The sequence below is a fragment of the Mizuhopecten yessoensis genome, unplaced genomic scaffold, assembly GCF_002113885.1.
Source record: "Mizuhopecten yessoensis strain PY_sf001 unplaced genomic scaffold, ASM211388v2 scaffold431, whole genome shotgun sequence".
Taxonomy (NCBI): Eukaryota; Metazoa; Mollusca; class Bivalvia; order Pectinida; family Pectinidae; genus Mizuhopecten; species Mizuhopecten yessoensis.
Genome location: NW_018403543.1, coordinates 1724140 through 1747912, shown reverse-complemented (window position 1 = coordinate 1747912; position 23773 = coordinate 1724140). Strand labels below are relative to the sequence as shown.

The 23773-nt window shown below is 34.9% G+C and overlaps 1 protein-coding gene across 1 annotated transcript in view; it reads right to left on the bottom strand.

Moving 5' to 3' along the window:
- Nucleotides 1–6714: 6714 nt before the first annotated feature.
- LOC110449197 (protein FAM91A1-like) overlaps nucleotides 6715–23773 on the bottom strand; it is a 22887-nt gene continuing 5828 nt past the window's right edge. Inside the window, exons 4-21 of the mRNA XM_021495898.1 lie at nucleotides 22730–22797; nucleotides 22363–22479; nucleotides 20508–20598; nucleotides 19456–19518; nucleotides 19120–19226; nucleotides 18306–18344; nucleotides 17729–17841; nucleotides 16358–16485; nucleotides 15686–15780; nucleotides 15185–15271; nucleotides 14246–14451; nucleotides 13370–13457; nucleotides 12321–12431; nucleotides 11103–11216; nucleotides 9884–9950; nucleotides 9047–9572; nucleotides 8744–8813; nucleotides 6715–7681 (exon numbers count right to left, since the gene is read on the bottom strand). Coding sequence (XP_021351573.1) covers nucleotides 7562–7681; nucleotides 8744–8813; nucleotides 9047–9572; nucleotides 9884–9950; nucleotides 11103–11216; nucleotides 12321–12431; nucleotides 13370–13457; nucleotides 14246–14451; nucleotides 15185–15271; nucleotides 15686–15780; nucleotides 16358–16485; nucleotides 17729–17841; nucleotides 18306–18344; nucleotides 19120–19226; nucleotides 19456–19518; nucleotides 20508–20598; nucleotides 22363–22479; nucleotides 22730–22797 — 2210 coding nt within the window. The 3' untranslated portion in view covers nucleotides 6715–7561. The remainder of the gene's footprint in view (nucleotides 7682–8743; nucleotides 8814–9046; nucleotides 9573–9883; nucleotides 9951–11102; nucleotides 11217–12320; nucleotides 12432–13369; nucleotides 13458–14245; nucleotides 14452–15184; nucleotides 15272–15685; nucleotides 15781–16357; nucleotides 16486–17728; nucleotides 17842–18305; nucleotides 18345–19119; nucleotides 19227–19455; nucleotides 19519–20507; nucleotides 20599–22362; nucleotides 22480–22729; nucleotides 22798–23773) is intronic.

Below are 23773 nucleotides of genomic sequence, written 5' to 3'. Positions count from 1 at the left end.
TGTCTATAGCTGGTAACAGTAGTGTCTATAGCTGGTAACAATGATGTATACAGCTGGTAACAGTGATGTATATAGCTGGTAACAGTAGTGTCTATAGCTGGTAACAATGCCATCTATAACTGGTAACAGTGATGTATATAGCGTATGTCAGCATATAAATAATAATTCACAGGTACAGGTGTATGTACTTTTTTATTTTCATTTGAGAACAACTCTTGTTATATTTGTATCTACAATAGAATACATACATATTTATTTCATTATTGTTGTGAACAATGATCAAGTTAAAATCTGTCATCATTAAATTTATATTTCATTTAAAATACATTTCCTCTTGTTCAACCTTTACCCACTACTGTCCAAACACTTGAATAGAATTATTTGAATTAGTTTGGCCACACAAGCATTGTAAACATACAAAATTTTGATAGTAAAATTTAGACATGTTTTGTATTATTTTGAAAATACTGAAAACAATACAAATTGGCTATGGTCCCATTTCCAAATTAGCAACATATAGCAATAGAAAGCACAGTCACACAGGGATCAGTCCACTTGTCTATTTGTACACAATCACCGATATGTAAACAACACTTATGTGTTTACTTAGATATGTTAACACAGGTATGTCTATAGAGGTAAGTTAGGAAAGGTATGTTTAGATAGGTATTTAAACACAGGTTTGTTTATGTAGGTATGCCAACACAGGTATGTCAACACAGGTATGTTTATGTAGGTATGTTACCACAGGTATGTTTATGTAGGTATGTTAACACAGGTATGTCAACACAGGTATGTCAACATAACTAAACACAGGTATGTTTATGTAGGTATGTTAACACAGGTATGTTTACACAGGTATGTTACCACAGGTATGTCAACACAGGTATGTTTAGATAGGTATTTAAAAACAGGTAGGTTAACAGGTATGTCAACACAGGTGTGTCTTCATAGGTATGTTAACATAGGTATGTCAACACTGGTATGTCTATTTAGGTATGTTCTCACAGGTATGTCAACATAGGTGTGTCAACACAGGTATGTCAACACAGGTAAGCTTACACAGATATGTTAACACAGGTAAGTTTACACAGGTATATTAACACAGGTTTGCTACGTAGGTATATTTAAACAGGTTTGTATATGTTGATATAGGTACATAAACACATGTATGTAAACACCTGCGTAAATATTGGGACTATAGAAACAGCTTTCCTTTTAATGAAAGCATGACTTTATGAAAAGGCAGCAATGAGAATGGAGATCCTTTTATAAAACATATTTATGATTCCTTAATTCACAATTCATTTTCCCAGTAGTTAATTTAACATCTGACCAAAAGGATGGACAAGTCTAACAGGAATCATTTATATCAGCTAACCAATATAATCTCATAATGTAATAAATAAATTATACACATTAAAACAGAAATCTGAAGCAAGAAGACATATATATAGTTGGAGGGTAATTTGTATGTTTGCAGTAAATTACATCCTTGAAAGGATATTAAGACAAACTCTGTAAATAAATAAAACTGACAATTTCTTGAAAACATTTCCATAGAGCATGAGGTATATTGAGTGTAGATCTCCTTCCCAATATGTTGTATTCACTACGTTCATATAAACAATGGACTTTTATATAACCAAACTTATGCTTGTTAGGTTACATTGAAGGATCTTAATTACTTGTTAATTGTATGCTGATCAAGGGCTATAACGTCCTACTGTCTGTTTGTGGGGGAAAAGATATAAAAAAAATCCTAAACAACTAAGTATGCTGTTAGGTGTTTTAATAAAGCTGACAGAATTCTATCATGAAAATACACAAAATTAATTTTACATTCATTTTTGAAAAATCGCCCCTAAAAATGTGCGAGTCTGTTTTGTGTCTACTAACCTTATTTTGTACTTAAGTTAGAATTACAAAACAAAATTATGACAGTGTCATAAATAAATGACCATACAGCACAAATTGTGTAGGATAATTTTATCACTTTATAAAAATACTGACGAGAAGGTTAAGATTGTCACCTAATAGATGTAAAGAACTAAGAAGTCTACTCAAATACCAAGACGGTAAATTAAATATCCAAGTTTTCTCTTAAACTATGCACGAAGATGATAACTTCAATCTACCGTGGGTAACAGTCATGGATATAGGCAGTTTAATTATATGCCTTGGCCTCAATACCATTAATACCTGGAGTCTACCTAAAGCTGAGCTCATACATCTACATGGTATGTTGCTCAATCAAAGGTGATGATTATATGCTATGCCGAGATATACACAATCTCCCATAGACTAACACAAAAACCTAAATCTCAAATGCAATCTCCCATAGAATTAACATAGACTTAATTTCTAAACATTTTCTCCGGGTTGGTAAGTATGGATTATTAAAAGTTCTGTTTACACAACCAATAAAATTTTATCATTTATAAATACTTATAAATTTTATTGGTTGTGTAAAAAGAACTTTTAATAATACATAGACTTAATATGTTTTAATTTTTGAATGAGCTCAAACTTAATCCCCATAAACTTGGGCTCAAAACAATCTCCCTTAGACATAGAATTGTAAAATTGGGCTCAAACACAATCTCTCATTGATTTATTGCAACTCAAATGAATATCCCATGGACTTACAGACTTTTGCTAAAACACACTCTACTACTATAACCTTAACAGAGACTTCAGCTCAAATGCAATCTCCAATAGACAACATACAGACCTAAGCTCAAATATCATCTCCTGTATACATTTAAGCTCAAAACTTCATCTCCCGTAAACTTAACATAAGGACGTATACGCTCAAACATATATAAGCTTCACAATCTGAACAAAGACACTTCAACTCAAAATTACCCTCTCATAGACTTAACATATAGAGCTTAAGCTCAAATGCAGTGTCCCATAGAACTAATACAGAGACTTAATCTAGAATGAAGATTGAGTCGAAGCGTTGATGATATTGAGGCCGGCACTGGTCTATCAGACTATTTGGCTATTCAGTGCATATATGTTATCATATATGTCCTGAAGTTATGCAATGCCACTCCAGGACAATACCTGGATTAGTATTACTGGTAAACCCCAGGGGACACCTGACGATACCTCCTGGATCCTTTATACAAATTCTGGATTTTTAACCCTTTCACCACTGTAGACCATAATGGACTCATTCAAATCATTGCATGGGATAGTCTAAAGTTTCATAGGGGTGAAAGGGTTAACAGTATAACATGAATTTGTCTTGTGGGTTTTTTCAGGCCAATATGACATGACTATGTCTGAAGCAAAGGAGGGAGAAAAAACACTTATGTGGCTTACAGTTGTTTCAAAATTTCCAGTGAACCCCCTGTGAACAGTTTAAGCTTATGTGACATCAGAAATACAATAAATACACATTTTTTTTATAACAGAATAAGATAATGTAGACTTAGATAAACAGATTTATACAGCCCATAATATATTTCTGCTCTTTCACTATGAAGGCCTAGTTTTGCTTTATATACACATCGACATCATAACACAGGCAATGAAATATCACAAGATTGAATGGTGATACAGTGTGAGGGGGCATATAAATATAACTCTACATCATACTTGTACAAATATATCCATTTGGGTATATAGTATACAAACAAAACATTGATATCTTATATATGTAATGCTAAATGTTTACACTGTGCGCGTCTCATAGTTATTTACTGTATGCAAAGCAACGGGCACATTATGTCCTGCATTAAAACTAGTCAATGGGAATTTCCTTGGATATCTTTACATCTTAACATGTAAATTATATACAGCATTATATTTCTGTATTTGTATTTTATAGAGAAACCTGTCTTAATTCTATTGTAAATATTCTTATAACGTCCTATCTAATACAACATAATGCTGTAACCTCATTTCTTTTGAAAACTGTCTCGTGTGACTCTACTTCAATAAGATTTATCAGTTTGGAAATATGTATTAAATATAAAAGTTTCACTTTATACACGAGTAATGTACACATTAAACGCGTCGATAGGGAGTGTATACACACTGTATTGAATAGGTTACCGATAGTGTGCCCAATATGTTGTTTCCAAGGGTGCAGGATTAGACAAGGTGTACTGTACCTATGAAATTTTGTTACCATGAACTATATTTAAGTGTATAAAAGTGATTAACAGTTTTTTTTATTAATAAGTCCAAATATACATTGTTTAACATTTTGCCTTGGTCTTATCTGCATTGTGTTTTTACTGCAATGTAACGAAAAATATGTAGATCTATATCAATTAATCAATGTCAAACTCTTATAATTGATCAAAGATAAATTTCAAATAAATATTGACAGAATTTTTGGAGTTATTGACAATTGAGTTATCTTAAAGTTTATAACACTTGAATCAGATCAACCCTACCCCTACAAGCCAGACGGATTACTCTCCCTTTATAAGTGTTCATGGTTCTTGCCTTTGTACACATACTTCACCCTTTCAACACAAGAAAACTTTAGTAGACTCTTCCATACATTTATCTGGATGAGTCCATTATGGTCTACAGTGGTGAAAGGATTAATGCAAGATAACTATCATGTCACAGTTACTGTAATATTGAGTACACGTGTTAGGAACTAAGCTTTTACTTACTAATAGCACTAATTAATCCTATAGTACTGGAAGGCTTCACCTTCACATGAAACCCATTCAACTATTTCTGTATTGTAATTAAAGAAAAGGACAAGGGACACTTTTAAATACAAAAAGCTCTTCTATGCAACGATTTTGTATAGAAGTATCTTTTTTTCTAATTCATTACTTTTTCTGTCATGAGCACAGGTTAGAAAAGAAATTACAGATTGTAGAAGTTTTTAGATATCCTCCATAGCAGGTTCTTGTATTAAACAGATTTTTTAATGTAAATTTTACAGCAGCCTCTTCCTACAAGAAATTGACAAATACAGCAGTATCTAATTAAAATTGGGAGGATATTCCTGATTTTTTCTTCAATTTGGGGAAAATAAAGCCCTTTTTCTCAGTAAGCAGCCTGTATTCAGCTTAAACACTAGGCAAAATTAATCACTGTTAAAAGATGTGACATCACAGAAATCAACAACTACATTTTGATTTTATCTCCAATTCATTTCATTTCATTTAATTCATGTAAAATAAAAAATCAAGCGATATGTGACATTCTATCTACATTAGACATCGAAATATTGGTCCCATTTTTTTAACATAAGATTGTCTTTAATACAAATCTCCATATGGATTCTGGTTTTATTAAATATCAAATTCAGTTTTGGTCTATAAAGTATTAAATGACTTACCATAACAACCTACCTGACCCCCTAATTAGGTCCCTACAGCTAACACAACCTGATACTGGACCTATAATACCTGCTTTACCTTATAGGTATACATTGGAGGCACTTCAAACACGAAAGATTCGGGGTAACAGACCACGAAATGATTTACCATGCTATTTAATAGTATTACAATAAAACCTCTTCATCTTGAATTCTTCAGAAACGCCTTTTCCAACACCAATATTATGGAATTAAACTACGTTTCAAAGATCTTTTCTGTTTCAGCTGTCTAGAAAATTATTTGAATTTTTTTGACAACAAAAATGTTTAATTCACAAATTTCCACTGGGTTTAATGATACATGTACTACACACATTTAACAGGTGTATTTTACCTTATCTTTAGAGCAGTCTGTATAGAAATATTTCATTGTATTCTACATGTATTCATAAAAAATTTGTAAACAAATATATGTTTTTTCTAACAAGTTAACGTCAAGGCTACTTACATGTATTGCATTAACTAGCGACAGAGATGAATGTTCTTAAGAAATAGGATAAAACAAGTTAAATTTGTGAAAAAATAAAATATATTTGCATCAAACACAAAACAGAACTAACAGCTTGATCAACATATTCAAATAAAGGCTGATAAGCACTACACATTACCACAAATGAGTATCACAGTTAAGGAAATATTCACCGACACAGGCACTCTCGAACGTGACAGCAACGTGTTTTACAGGCAGTAGACATAAACAAATTATTTACAATGCAAGAAATGACATCATACGCACCACAAACACAGCTTTTTTTTGTGTTCCCCAACAAAAGACAAAATATACCATAATCATATTGCACCTTTAACATGTCCAAGAATAACCAGAATGTTATCTACCAGTAAATCTAATAATCTTCACCTTGTAAAACAGGAATGTATGATAATGGATGGGCAACCAAAATGTGACTAGAGCAGGGTAGGAAATGAAATGTATTGTCAAACACACCTAATCATTAATAAGACATTATCATTACAAATGGTTGGGAGTACTATGACAGATCTTTGAAATAACATCATGTGTTTCTTATCATCTAACAAAGCCATCGCTTGATTGATACATCTGTTCTTAATCACAGAGACTTGGTTTCGAGGATGAGTTTGAATCTCGGCGTAAGTTAACTTTTATATTCCTATGATGATAGCTACTGTATACCGGGAAACATTCGCCCAGTCAAATATTCACCTTTTTTTCTCTCGATAAAAAATCCATGATCACCCAGTGATAATTTCGCCATTTACATTACATTACATTCACTCTTATGATAAATTCACCCTCATTATAGGCAAAAGTTAAACTGCGACGACAAATTCCCAATATACAGTAATATTCTGTTTCAACTCATTCACCCCTAAAATTTCATGATGAACTATTCCAACCTTTGAATTGGAAGAGTTCAAATGTGTTTTCAGGGGTTAATGAGTTAAGTACCACTTACAGGATATCTTCATGTTCTATTTGGAATATATTGAATTACTAAGTGTGCATAATTACAAGTTCAAGAATGTTCTTATTGTAAATCTTCCAGAAAATTTAATGTTTTTTTTGTTCATTATATCTGTTGTCTCCGACTTACAATGTAGTGCTGTGTGGCAGCCAGCAGATATATAAATATAGCTCTGATGACTGAGTATTACGGACTGAAGGGATGCACAGGTGATACAGTAGTAATTAAGTTGGTCCGCTGCTCGTCTGTGATGGTAGTACAGTGCACCAAGTGATTGTTAATATAGGTGAATAGCCTAACAAAGCAGGATAACTTAACGATGTCAATACATAATACTAATACAGTAAAAAGCTGCTGAGTGATAATCGCATCTAGTAGAGAAACTGTACATGTTGTGTCTCCAAATCACTGCCTTTATACAGTTTTACTTTGGTATGAATCATGATAGGTTTGTTATGCACTTGAAAGAAACAATCTAAGCATTATCCTTTCAACATTTTGATATTTTTGTTTCTAGAATGATCTACTTATCAGATACATATTGAAAACTCCACCCGAGACCATTTAATATCTTTGACCAGTTGCCCAAGCCCATTTGATGTTGGGGTTTTTTAATATAATATTTATGGATGAAATGTCCAACAATAATTTATAAGGAAAGAAGATCACTGTTGAGTAATTCCCTTCAATGTAGTAATGCCTCCATCGGTCAGCTCCTAGCAATAACACAATAGGTCCTATAACTGGACAGAGGTCAGCCTGTCCATTGCTCCAGTGTTTTGTTATGAAACAGGAGGTTGACCGTTGGCAGAGGTGTTGTTTCTTCTTTGTCGGTGGTTGGATCCTGACTAAGGTCACCTATACTTGCGCTATCCTGATAAATAGAAGCAAAGACATAAGTTTGTTTATGGTTTAAAGTCCTACCAACAGCTAATAAGGTCATTTAAGGACGTGCCTTCGTGTGTATTGTGTATGTGTGCATGTGTGCATGTGTGCTGGAGCAGGCAGGAGATGTACCAGGTAAGTATAATCTACATGTGTCTCTCGTAATCCAAAAAATGTGTAACAGGAAAGAGAATAGTGTGCTTCCACCGGGGATCAAACCCACGAGATACCTAGGTTCCTAGTCAGACGCTCTACCACTGAGCTAAAGGGAAGTTGCCTCTAGCTCAAAGATAATAGGCGACCCTAATCCCATGTACAATTAAAATCTGGCACAAATGAATATGTCTATAATTATTTTGCATCAACATCTGGTTGCTAACAGTACATGTATGTGAAACAAAGATTGTTACATACATTGGGAGTGAAATGATACACTGCAGTATTTTTTCTTTTGGATCAGTACATGGTACAGAAATTAAGACAGTGAGTATACTGTGGTTGAATAATCTACACAGTAAGACCATTTCATTATGTACTGGTAAGAATTGCATGAACATCAGGTATTTTATTACTATATAAGTGTGTTTCCGAATGGTTCAACACTTTAAACATCAAACTACACGAACATATAACTTTTCAACATAATCTTGTGTCGTGATGGAAAAAAAAAAGCTGTATTCAAACAAACGGATTTGCAGGAACGCTACAACATTTTTCTGTTCTGTAGTGTAGAAACATTTTTGTATCAAAACAAAGGACCACTGTTGTGTACTCTTTTAAATATTTTGCATTATACAGTACAGAACTGATACAGAACCCGTTACCTTGCACTGCAATACACATTATTAGGAAATCACCAAGTCCCATCCCTCCCCACCCCACCAATATTGATCATCAATCGTAAATACTACTAAATTAAATTAAAAGGTTGCTCCTGTAGCACAAGATACTCAAAGTCTAGTTACGTTTGAAATGGAAATCATCTCATGATCAGTACAAGTAAATAGTTTATCTATTAGTATACTAGGGCTTTAAAATTATAAGTTCTTACCTGGAACTGGGACACAAAGTTTAATAACCTAAGGGACACCTTCCTACTGGAATGTAGCAGCTCCTGGAGGCTACAAAACAAAACCAAAATTATCTCACAGGAAACTGTTTGGGCCAAATGTTGACAACAGATGATAAATGGACATATATAGAATGTCACAACATGACATCAGCTCTGAGGCATAAATATACTGGACGTTTGAATCCTCAATGCTTAAAGTATATCATCTTATATCAACTCCTCTTATGTTGACATTTGATCATGAGTTGCTAATGACTTCAATTAAAACAAAAATTGACTTACCTTTTCTTTGAAAAGAGTCCTTCAGCGATGACTTTTGAACACACATCCTTGTTAAGACTGGAACTAAACAATGGAATACCGAAATAACACTCCAAAATGACCCAATCCTCCTCTTTTGTGTCTTCTAATGATCTTTTCCTCTGTGTAGCACTGTCAAGGTCAAGTTTTAAAGTCAAGTTGTCTTTCAGTTTTTTGACAGTCACATTCTGTCCTGCACCAGTAGCACCAAACATTTCTGAGTCTAACAAGTCGATCTCAGTGGCCAGCATGTCGGCCGAGTTTTTATCTGTCACACCGTTCAGGGGTCCATCAGACTCCGTATCTGACTGATGGGTGTTGAAGATAATGCCGTTGCTAGCTTCCTCGAAGTAGTCTTCCTCATCGGGATCCTCCTGGAACACGGTATGTGACAGAAGTCCCGTGTTGAGGAGGGTGATATACCCACATGTGTGTTCTAGGTCTACATGTTCACATAAACTTTTAATGCCCGAATGACTTTCGTAGTTCTGTTTGGAAAATGGTTGTCCTGCAATAAAAAAAAAAATGGTTCATGGTGGTTAATTAGTATACCTACTTGCATTTTCTTCGTTCTTGCGCAGTCTTCATTTTCTCAACAATATTCTTTATGAATGACTGACATAGTTATCCAGAAAGCATTCTGTATAAATGACTTGTGCCAGTGCACATGTATATATAAATGTACTACATTCTCAATCCACTTTCAGACATTAATCAATTCTCACATTAGATCATAGTCTGAGAATAAATTGGTAATGGAAATAATATTTGTTACCAATTCCTGTTTCAATAAAAAAATCTTTGATGTTTGTACATTACCTAGTTTTGTCTTGTCGAGAGGAAATGAGATGTTGACCGTTTTACCCTCAGACTGCCAGCCGTGGGCCTACAATATAAATGAGAGGCTGATAAACACAAACTTGAGTATTATACAACTACAAAATTAACCAACATAACTGTTTCCTGAAACTATTTATTTCATTTAAGATTTTAAATGTTTAATTTAATATGAAGTTTATATATTTTACAACAATTATTAAACCAGTTATCAAGTGTCAGGGAATCGAACCCCGGTCTTCTTCGTGAAGACAGCGCCACCCGAAATGTATATTTGGTAAGTTGGATTGCCTGATGAAGGTAAAACTATATAAAGTACAACCGAGACCCATTCCCTTCATCGGGCCATGTAGAATTGTCTACACATTCGTGGTTTAACTTGTATAATTTGTCCTTGTATATTAACTTTTTATGTAGCTTTATGAATCACAATATCATAAAATAATGAGCCTTTTTCTACAGAATTTGCTTCATTAGGTCTCCAACTCTACAATTGAATCAGTATAATACAAGTAATAAAAAGATGTCCAAAGGGACCTGTATTACTATTTACTTATCAATTATTCAGGCTGCCCCTAGTGGGACTGGGTCAGTCACTTCATCCCTTATACATCATTTAATCATATTGAGCCTATGAATGCTTCATGATAAATTCATCAGAATTATTCTATCAACTATTTTGAACGAGCAGTCTTTAAAAGGAAATAATAATGGCATGGATTGAACACAAAGGCACTTGGGGTACATTCGCGTATCCGGTTGAACGTTTGAACCGGTTGAACCTGTAAAGAAAACAACAGGTACAGATCTGGACCTAGCTGGCCTGAGGAAAATTTGGTATGTGTAGATTGAGGGGTCCAGACATATCTGACCGAAACTAAAATGCTGACTATTGCCAATTTGCGTTATTTCTTTCTTAAACAATGTCAAGTCACATGTAGTTTTTAAGAAACGTTATGTAATTAAGTGGACGGATGAAAAAAGGACATATTATTCTTGATACATTGTTTTTTGTTCTCTGAAACAGTGCATTTTTAGCTCTGCTTATAGAATGGTCCAAGTGCGTTCGTTTATCGTGGAAAATTTCTGCGCCACACGTACCGTTTCAACCGGGATACGCGAATGTAGCCTTGGTGTTAGGTAAGTCATAGAATAATACAGGTCAACAACTGTCCAGAACATAGATATAACACAACCTTACCTGGACAAACAAAGCTGAGTGACTAAGAGCGTCGTTGAGTGTCAATAAAATGTTGGATGTGGCTATCACAGCAGGGTCGTGACCCCATGTAGTAACTAACAGCTTGTCATATTCCTATGAACATACAAAATGTGTCAAACACATACAAAATATGTACAAATACATACAAAATATGTACAAATACATACAAAATATGTACAAATACATACAAAATATGTACAAATACATACAAAACGTGTCCAAATACATACAAAATGTGTTAAAAAACACAAACAAAATATGTCCAAATACATACAAAATGTGTCCAAATGCATACAAAATATGTACAAATACAACAAAAAATGTGTACAAATACATACAAATTGTGTACAAATACATACAAATTGTGTACAAATACATACAAAATATGTACAAATACAACACAAAATGTGTACAAATACATACAAAACAAGTCAGCACGTATGATGTAAATCAAACATTACGTTTTGTACCGGATTCAGTGATGGTGTTGATCATCATTTCTTTTTTCATTTTCACATACAAAACATGTTTAAACACATACAAAATGTGTACAAAAAACACACAAAATGTTTCCAACACATACAAAACATGTACAATTACATACAAAACTTGTGCAAACACACAGAAATCATAATCTTTAGCACTAATTTTTATCTATATCAAGCAATGGTAAAACCTCTTCATAAATTCATTACTTTTATGTATCATATAACGAGAGGCCCATTGGGCCTGTATCATTCTACTGTTATTCACCTCAAACCTGTGACTTTCAAATTGCCAAGGTCAATTTATGTAAATATTGTAAATATCAATGCTCTACACATCATGAGTCTTTTTTTGAAAGAATTTATTTCTTTTCACCTTATGAACTTTATTGGAAATTTATTTTTTTATTTTATTTATGTGACCTTCAAAGTTTGTCAAGGTCATTCTTTCAGATCCAACAGTTCATAGCACTTCACAGGCAAAGTATCAGACTGCTCTTGGTTGTTGAAAATGTTTCAACACACTGGATACCTGTGGCCTTTTAAAGTGGATCAAGGTCATTCAGTTGAACAAACTTGATAGCCCTTCATTCAAGCATGCTATACTACTAGCAAATTATCATCATCCTAGACCTCTGGGTAATCATTTTAACCAAAACTTCTACTATGTTTAATCGTGGAAGACTATCTTCATTTCGATGTATAAACTTACGTGGAATATTGCGGGTAGCTTGCGTAGTTTCGTCCCTTTGACCAGGAGAAGTGAAGGGGGACCACACTTTGTTAGGTTATACAGGAACAACTTAAACCACACAGAATTCACCTGTAGGGACAATAAACCATCATTTTATTTGATATCTACTAAATAATGAAAATCATAAAGGTGATTCTACAGACATGAATTAACATAATACAGTAGCCAACAAACTAGACAGTCAATGGCTCAACCATTCTTTTATTGTATGTTTTTTTAAACAAATACATTGTACATTTTTGTACAAACAATTAGGCCAAAAAAATGTATGCTTCAAATTCAGGTACCCTGGCTAACCCCAGTTTTTAACTCCGACCATTACAATTTATCTCACTTGAATGCACCTAAATGTCCATTTTGAATGTGCTGAACATCTTCAGCATCTTTATGATGCTTCTCAAGTATTTCACAGGCATGAATCAAATTTGTCATTTTTTAAATAAGCCCCCTTCCTCAAAAAAAACGAAAGAAAAAAGAAAAAAAAACAACCTACCAACCTACCCTATCTTTTCAAGTCATATAAACTGAAACATACATATTAAATTTCCTCTTGCCTTTAAAAGTAAATTATTGAAAATACAGTAGAATTAAATATGCCATTGCCTATTTTTGAGTGTGAAATCTACAATAAATGTGAAGCATGGCTTTATAACCATGTCATACAAAATCTACCATTATGTATGGGATCTGCTACTCTTGTTCATCATTGAGGCCCTTTTCCCTAGAGCTATTTTCAAAAAAGTTCTGAGGTCTACTGACATGAAACTTTACTTTTTTTATGCAAACATTTCTTCAACTGATTACATATCTTATTTTCTTCTGCATGGGATTGTTTTGGCATTGTATGTTTCGAAAATCAGTCTGTGAGAAACCGTACAGTGTATGGAACAAAACGGGGAAAGGAATCTCTGAACCGTTGTCAGAATACAAGCCACAATGGGAAAGGGAGAGTCGGAAACTTTGTCAGCTATCTGATTATGGCAGTGTTAAGTGTGGAGTCTGCCTACCTCTGGTACAGCCGGTCCTATATGTTGGGGAGTACAACTGCTCACCGGCTTGATCTCGTAGCTCAAGGGTGCCATGGAAACCAGCAATCTGCATAATATAACATGTATTACACCATAGTTTAAATTCACATATTGACAGAAAGGTCCTAAAACAGTTGGAATTTTTTTATGTTTGAAACATGAAGACATCCTATTTCAGCATATAAAATATACTGCATTAAACATTTTATCATATATACTCATTGTCTCAATACAGTTGGAGTTTACATGTACAAAGTACCTAATGCAGCGCACATTCATGTCAGTGATTCTTTTATTCAAGCTGGTCAAACTTATGAATCCTGATTGTAAGGCTGTTTACCTTTATTTTACCTCGTTAAATCATGAGGGCAGTCAGTGATAAATTCAACTATCTCAAAATTATTTATTCCGATGATTATAAATGATTCATGAGTGAATGCAACCCTAGCCATAGTGAAGCATAGCGACTACCCGCCTTTGTATTTCTCTGTAGGTGTATATACAGTGAACACAACTCTGGTTACAGTAAAGTCTATATAGTGAACACAATCCTTGTCAGTGTAAAGTATAACACAGTTCCTATCAGACAGCCTCTACCACACTAAGTATTCTGTCTGGAGCTGTAGATACTGTATAGTGAACACAATCCTTGTCAGTGTAAAGTATAGCACAGTTCCTATTTGACATAATATTCCTCTGTAATGAACACAACTCCAGTCAAAGAAGTCTATAGCTAAGCTCCTATGTGACCGTCTCTCTATACAATAGTACATTTCTGTGGCCATATATGTTGTGAACACAACCCTTGGTCTGCCAAAGAAGTCGGTAGCATACCATAGCTCCTATCAGACTTACTCATAGTTCCTGTTTAAAACTCTGGCTCTAGTCGCGGGATCCAGACCCAACAGGCTCTCACAACGGATCAGGTCGACAGCCAGACCAGTCTTGGTGTCGCTCTCAAATGTCAGGTCCTTATTGTACCTCAGAAACTTCAGCGTGTCCCTCAAAGTCAAGGCGTGCACAAAGTACCTTCGGGCCTCCCCCTCTGCGTCTGAGCCAACCTACCACACATAAATGTTTCTAGTGAGTCAACATTATTTCTGCTGTTACCACTATTTCATTAGCTATGAGCCAACTGGAACGGCTCTAAATCTTAAAACAAGTGAAAGAAACGATTTTCCAGACTTATATATAGGAATGTTATGCGAGTGGTAACAATCCTCCGAGTGATCAGGATGATTGGTCATCACGTTAAACCATTGATCCAAATCCAATAACTAGGCCCCTTTCGGGTATCCGGTTCAACCTATTTGTCTGTTTTTAAATGTAACATTTTCGGGTATAAATCCTGGCGGACCTGAAAATGTTTAAGCAGGCCTTGCAAGGCTTTGTCAAGGCTCACCTGAAGGCAGCATCAGATTACTCGGTCCAACCTTATTTCATAAATGAACAACTCTGGTCCATCTGGTTCAACCCTTTGGATCACGATAACCAAATGTGGCCCTAATTTTAATATTTTAATCATTATTACAATAACCTCTTAATCTTAAATTCAATAAAGATAAACTTGGGAACCAACAATCAACCATGAGGGACCTTTAAATACCAATACATATATCTGCAGGTTTAATATTTAAACATAACAACATTAGATCTTTCAACACCTGTATTGTATAATATAGATATTTATAAGTTATACAAATTAGTTCAAAAATGTCTACACTAGACTTGTAGTGTTGTGACTACAAGGTGATCATCCAGATAATAAAATTATGAAAATCACAAAATACATACTTTCTCCAGCTCTGTAAGGAAACTGTCCAGCGACTCGTCACTAAGCTTTCCGACCTCAAACATGGTCACTGCATGGCTTTTCAAACCCTGTAATATATCCCAGCAGGACATCGGTCAAGATTCATGTTCAACATCCCTAGAATGGCTGAAAATTCAGCCAGACACACTAGCAATGCATAACAGATTAGAAGATGTTTTGTGTCCAAAAAATTCCTTTCTGAGTTACATTAATTGTTATTATCATTTATATTAACCAACGTTTTTATTTATATAATACAGCTGACAGCAGAGGAAATGTAAACATTTCTATAGTCAGAATAAAATCTGTGTATCTGTGTATTAATTGGGCATTGGAGATGCATTGTTTCATTGTTGAAGGACCTCCTTTCTTAAGAGGTTAAGGAGCAATATATTAACTAGCTATAAGGTTGACAGTGGAACATGTACATCTATTCCAAATAGACTTTTTTTTTTATATAAGTAAGTATAGCGACTACTTACTGGTGACAGGTTGCCCATCATGAGGAACGCTGTCAGCGTGGAGTCAAACAGGAATGCTATTCTCTTACAGCTTCCAACCGTCGGACTCTCGCTCTCTATAAAGATGAAAAATAAATAAAAGAGCGGCAAATAATATATAACAACATCTTCGGGAACAAACAAACTGTTTGACGAGAAGGGAGTATGTATTGCAAATTTGTGGAAGTATTGGTTCACTGCATTTGTATTAGCGAACGGTGGTGCAGAAATGCCAATAACATTAAAGGAAATAGAGAACATAATAAGAAAGGTTACTGAATATCGTGAAATTTTGGCCGCAGTTTATAATAAACTTTTGCCTTTTTTCACCCTCCCCAATGAGGGCCCCAATGTGAATTAATCACGGAGTGAATATTAGAACACAACATACAATGTATAGTAATTGCATGTGAAGGGCAAAATTAACACTGGGTGAACATGGAATTTTATCTAAAAAGGGTGAATATTTGACTGGGTGAAAGTTTCGCAGTATACGGTTTATATTATATCATGATCAGGAGTGCTAGTCATAGCATACAATTTTTTTTCATGAAACAAGAAATCATATACATCTTTTAGTTTATCATTTGATGAATGAAAATGATGTATTAGACATCTGATTATAATGTCCTAAGAGGCAATCCCGACACACACCCATGACATCCTTCAGGGCGTTGATATTTGAGTTAGGATTGACCGTCGCCTCCTCTTCGTGAGTAGGCTCCTTGTTAGCCTCTGCCAGGGCATTGTCCCAGTCTAGGATTGTCTGGTCGGGTGTCAACCTGTTAGACAGAACATCAGACTAACATAGCCGTCCATCGTTACTTAACAATCACTGGTACGTTTTTCATAACAAGTCACGTTAGTAACACTCAAATTTTATAATACAATCATACTGTATAATGATATCACTGTAGTTTGTAGTGAACCAGGTTTGAACGCACAATATATGATACAGTATATGATGAGAAACATCTACATGACACAATACTTTTATTTGCATCATATGTAAATTCTGTTGCCAAATATTTGTATCACAGAATGTTACTCTTAACGTCATATGTCATTCATTGGAGGGAAATGTGATGCGACACCAAGTTTACATTATATTAACAGAGATGCTGTTTGATGTAAGTAAGAATTAAGTATTTCATTTTAACATTTCAGTGCAAGCACATGTTTGTAAAGTTTTGTAGAATTACATGACTATTTCTACCACTGCATTCCCTTTGTTATAACATAGCAAAACTAGGTCACTGACGGGTAACCAAGATGCAACAAGAGTACCGCGTGGCAGAACTATATATACTTTCTTACATTGAAATAAGATCTGCATCATTGTAAGAGTGGTTAGCTGACACGCTATAAAACAATGTAGGAGAAAATCTCTGGACAAAAAATCAAGTACTGAAAGGAACAAAGGGCAAGAACTTTTGCAAAAATTGTTGAAACAAAATTCTTTTAAGGGAGACACAACTTCATATCATGATTATACTGTATACCAAGTTTTAAAGAGATCTGTTGAAAAATGTAGGAGGAGATTGCCGGACAAACAAAAGTTTACGCCGGACGGACGACCCCATACCATAATACTTCCGTCAAATTTGACGGGCGTATAAAAATAAATGGACCATTGAATTAATACAAGAAAACCCACCACTGTTATCATCGATTTAAACAAGTACAGAAACTTTTTGTATTTGTTACACTGACTTTCTCTGTGCTGAAATTTCTTTAATGATAAAAAACATTGCATCTATTAGTCCATTATGATGTCATATTTATGATATTGGAGATCAGCCATATTGAACAGCAGGTTTAGCCTTTGATTTTATTGTATCAAAAAGCATTCCAGTATTTTTGTATTAAACACTATCAATCACTTCTAAAGGATTTTTATATTCATACCAGTATATCAACAACAAAATACTGTTCAACCCTTACATATGTAAAATTAAAAGAAAACATTTTGACGGAAAAAATGCCCCGTTTACAAGATGATATCGCGCAGTGTTCGTCACCTACTTTTTGTTGACAGGCTGCACATCCTTCCAAGATGGTTGAAGGTTGTCATAGTTATAAAACTCTACTCCTTTTTTCTTGGCAAATCCAAGGCGACAGTACATGGAAACAGCATTCTGAAATGGTAAGATATAATACACCTTACAGGCAGCATAACAATCCATAAGTGTAAATTTTGTCCCTTCCTGATTTCTAAACTATGTGCCATAAGGTCTTATTACAAGGATCATAAACAGCTAGATATAAATATTCCTCTTTGTAATAATCTAATACAGCTTGATGTTTCTGACTAAATGTTTTCAAAAAGTACGACTATATTCAACAATACATGAACTGACAACTGTTTTCAGAGACACATTAACTGACAACTGTTTTCAGAGACACATTAACTGACAACTGTTTTTCAAAGATACATTAACTGACAACTGTTTTAAAAGATCTATTAACTGACAACTGTTTCCAAAGATACACTAACAAAAAACTGTTTTCAAAAATACACTAGCTGACAACTAAGTACACCAATATATTGCCTAACACTGTGTTCCCGTTACATTACCTTGTAAATAAATCTTTATCTTACCTTGACTAGCTGTAAGTCTATTTGTAGAACGTTGGCGAGCTGAAAACAAAACAGTCAGCCTTAAAACATACTTATTGATTCCAGATTAGAAATGAAGTGACAAAATGCAATTTCACTTCACTACATTGCACCCTTATGCTAGGTAATGCTGGTGAAAGGACCAACATCAAATATGTATTAAATAATATTTAGATTTATCATCTACATTTATCATTTAGGTTTCAGGAGGATACCTAATGGTATACAAAAGCCCTGTTATGATAAGCACGGCGAAAAACAAAAGAAGAGAAGCAACTACTGAGTCCTGGTTTCCATAACTACATTCCTACTTGTGCTGACTAGTTTTGGCCTGCTAGCTAGGCAGGACGTCGTCAGTAGACAGCTATATATCATTTCCTTATGTAAGGTGTCAGAACAGTTTGTACTGAGTATATTCTGTTACATTAACGGTAGTGTTAAACACTTCAATACAAAAAAACACCTGTTATCACCAAACAGCTGTAATGTTGGAGCTACTTTAAGATGGAATTCAATTTTATACTGAAAGGGAGATAACACTCTATCAGTGACATGAACGGACCTCTGTACTCACTTCTCCCCTTTTTATTAGTAAATTAAATTTTATCAAAATCAACATTAAATCAAAATCAATTATCAAACCTATATATAAGTAAAGATCAGAAAAAGTATGATATATGGAATCCTGCAATTTATGAATTTTGTTAATAAATATGGAGGAAGGTCGACTTTGTGCTTTGTCTAACTATTACTTAAATCTGCTGCTCATGAGTGGCAGAATCAATAGATTACGTACCTCTGATACTGTTGTGTGCTCATCAATGGACACAAATATTTTATACAGCAGAGTCTCAAAGTAGTCCCCCAACACTCGGTTCATCACAAAGCCTTCCAGTGGAGGGACTGCAAAATAAAAATGTCAACAGTGTCCTACATGGAATATAAACAGCTCATGAATCACCCATTCACATATAACTTATTCATGTTCCATCACATTAAATGTTATCTGTTTTGGCCAAATAATTTTTCTACTGGAAATGAGTGTAAATCATTTATGAATAGATGACTGATAAATATACACCACATATTGATGAAGTACATGGATGTACAGAGTGGGTTCCATCATATTTACCAATGATGCAGTCAGTATCAGCTATAGGAACGTCTAGGTAGATTAGTCCTTTTTTGTATAATCCTAAAACAGAAATATCTCTGATTGAAAATATATAGCATCATAAAGCAGGGACATTTTCAAGAGTGCCTGTTAATGTAAATAGTCTTGTTTAAGTTTTACATTACAAAGTACATGTACCAGGTATTGCCCAATATAATATGTAACACACTCGTACAATTTGTTGAATTGGAAGAGTTCAAATGTGTCTTCAGGGGTGAATAAGTTAATACAGAATACATGTACTGTATTTTTGATTTCTTGTATCTTTTCATTATACATGTAAACATAAATATATTTCTGTTGAATTAAGTATAAATTTCTTGTAATTGAAGCCTAATGTACCCTTTAACTCATAATTTACTTTTGACAGTTATGTCCCCTGTTTGACAGTTATGTCCCCTTTATGCGTAAGTTGAGAAAGTATGGTAAGATGGATAGTGTATTTATGCTTGTTTTATCATTTAACAGTCATTTTATCCATGTCAGAAATCAATGAACAAATTTTACCCAGTATCCTTGTCAATATATATTAAACACATTTAATTGTATGAATGTGTACTTTTTTATCTGTAAAAATAAACATAAAAGCTGTCACAATTCCAATATGATATATTATTATTAAGTATCTTTATACATTAAAGGTTAAAACCAAACTCAGGAAGTCTAGCATAAAGTTATTCCCTTTTTAATAACATAGTACCTAGAGAGGGGGCATATAGACAGATATATCATTATTTCATATATTATTGGGTGGGCTGAAGAAGTTTAGTTATTCCCGTTTTAATAACACAGTACCTAGGGAGGGGGCATATAGACAGATATATCATTATTTCATCTATTATTGGGTGGGCTGAAGAAGTTTCTATATACATGTATACATTGATTAACTTTGAATAGGCTATGTTAACAGGTTGTGACACATTACAAACAATACAAATGAGGGACTACAGAGTCCATACCATACCGATGAAAGGCCACCGTGATTCAAAAACTAACTGTATTGACCTTACCATGAATAAGTTTGAAGTCGTGCTCCCCAGCTATAACCATGCTGGAGTCGATAATACTGTCAATCAGTAGCTTCTCTACGGTCGTACACATCTGAAAACGATCAAGATAATCATTTCAATCAGTATATATACGTTTGTAAATTTATTATTACGCCATCATTATCTAATTAGTTTTGAACTAGAAGTTTGCATCAGTTAAAATATCAAAATGAATGTTTCTTTTAACAATCCTCACAGTCCCAATTGTGTAAAGCAGATATAAAATACCCAAAGGGCCTGTACTACTCACTTGTTTTGATCTAAACTACACAAGGCCATGAAAATATTCCATCAACTTGAGAAGATTGTAGTAACTGCAGTTTTCTCAATGATCTGAACTAAATAATAACAGTTGCACAGAATTATAACAGGATAATTTGTACTGGTTTTAGACATTTGATCCTTGTTACTTTGAATGAGGGACAAAGTCATTATTTGGACAGTGTTTCACCCAAGCAACAACAGTTTATAGGTCAAGTATATATATATGACTTGTGGGTGTTCAGAAAGATTTGATGATTTTTTAACTGTTTTTAGTCAAATCTGATAGGCCATCCACTATTTGTATGTGGCATAGTCTATACTGACAAGCCACAAGTCTTTGTTGTCCTCAATCTGAGTTACCTACCCTGGCATCATCTGCAGTGAGCTTACACTGATAAGCCAACAGTTTATGTCCCCCCTCCCCAGAGTTACCTACCCTGACATCATCTGCAGTGAGCTTACACTGATAAGCCAACAGTTTATGTCCCCCCCACCCCAGAGTTACCTACCCTGACATCATCTTCAGTGAGCTTACACTGATAAGCCAACAGTTTATTTCCCCCCACCCCAGAGTTACCTACCCTGACATCATCTTCAGTGGGCTAGCACTGATAAGCCAACAGTTTATGTCCCCCCTCTCCGGAGTTACCTACCCTGACATCATCTTAGTGAGCTTACACTGATAAGCCAACAGTCTTTGTTGCCCTTCCCCAGAGCTACTTACCCTGACATCATATTCAGTGAACTAACATGTACACTGATAAGCCAACAGTTTGTGTCCCCCTCCCCAGAGCTACCTACCCTGACAGCATCTGCAGTGAGCTTACACTGATAAGCCAACAGTTTGTGTACCCCTCCCCAGAGTAACCTACCCTGACAACATCCTCTGTGACGTAGCCTACAATGACATGCCACCAGTTTGTGTACCCCTCCCCCAGAGTAACCTACCCTGACATCATCCTCCGTGACGTAGCCTACACTGACAGGCCACCAGTTTGTGTACCCCTCCCCCAGAGTAACCTATACTGACATCATCCTCCGTGACGTAGCCTACACTGATACGCCACCAGGTTGTGTACCCCTCCCCCAGAGTAACCTATACTGACATCATCCTCTGTGACGTAGCCTACACTGACACGCCATCAGTTTGTATCCCCCTCCCCAGAGTAACCTACCCTGACAACATCCTCTGTGACGTAGCCTACACTGACACGCCACCAGTTTGTATTCCCCTCCCCAGAGTAACCTACCCTGACATAATCCCCCGTTGATGTAGCCTACACTGATACGCCACCAGTTCATGTTCCCCTCCCCAGAGTAACCTACCCCGACATCATCCTCCGTGACGTAGCCTACACTGACAGGCCACCAGTTTGTGTACCCCTCCCCAGAGGAACCTACCCTGACATCATCCTCCGTGACGGAGCCTACACTGATACGCCACCAGTTTGTGTTCCCCTCCCCCAGAGTAACCTATACTGACATCATCCTCTGTGACGTAGCCTACACTGACACGCCACCAGTTTGTATTCCCCTCCCCAGAGTAACCTACCCTGACATCATCCTCTGTGACGTAGCCTACAATGACATGCCACCAGTGTTCCATTAGAGCTGTATCAACTGGCTGAACTGGTAATAATTCTTTGGGATTTTTCCTCCGGAAAAACTTCTGGAAAATCAAAAACAATTTTTTTAGGAATGTGTCGGTAAATATGCTGTGTAAGAATGTTATTCAGCAATAAGTTTTCAACTCAACATGTTTCACTTTTAGAGTGTTTATCATTTGCAAGGCAAAATCAGCAATCAAGATGAGTGTACATGATACAGTGTCTAGTATCTGCAGAATATTTCATGAAAATTTCATGACACGTGTTTCAAAGTAATTATATCCGGGTTAACAACAGTACATCCTGACCCACCTTGGAGGACCTACACTGGTTCATCAAATCAATATACTGGTTACGACCAATCCCCAGCAGACGAAGACCTGAATCACAAAAAAGCTCGAAAGTTAGACCCATTTATAATACCATAAGTAACTTATCTATTTATACATATAATTGATTTATTGAGTAAATGTAAATATTGATTACGCTCACACATAGCAGCTTACAGAATAATGAAAAAATATAATACAAATTTTAAACAATCGTACCTTTCCTTTCTGATAATTGTATCGGTATTTGTATGATAATGAATGATTATGCGTGTCTGTATATGTTTGTTTTATGTCATGTTAAGTATATATTGTAACTGTATTGTATGTATATTAATGTAAATATTTTAAAGAAAAAAAATAATGATTATAACCATTTTTGGTTATTATGTGTACTTCAAAATAAGTGTTATTGGGATCCTCCATTTAGTAAATAACTGATTCTCTCTTTATTGCCTGCCTTCTCCCTATATGTGTAGACTTACAATTGATTGAAATGGGTAAGATTACCACTGTGCTTCTATTGATAATAGTAGATTAATACAAGTACATGTCTTAATGCTGTTTAGCAAGGGCTAACAACAAATGGAAGTGCCAATAATTTTCCAGGCAATATACTACAAGTTTGCTTATATAGGGTTGTTTTTTTGCTCACTTTTACAACCTAATACAGGCTGTTTCCTCTAGCTAAAAAGTGATTTTTTCCCGAAAATTACAAAAACTGATGAATATATTTATTTCAAATTTTAATAAAAATAATGCCATATTTTCTCAATTCATAAAGGAACAGGCTTGTTGTAAAATTTAGGTAAACAAGAGGCCCAAGAGGGCCTGTATCGCTCACCTGAATATTTAAGCAGTCATAGCAAAATATTCTCATTAAATATTATATTGCACTAAAAATATTTCCCTTGCAAACTTTGTTGGCTCCATCTGTTGAAACTACCAGCAAAATATTATTATAAAATTCTATGCTTTTTGATTCTTCTTCAGAAGTTGCTTGACATATTTTTCCCTGTGATCTTGT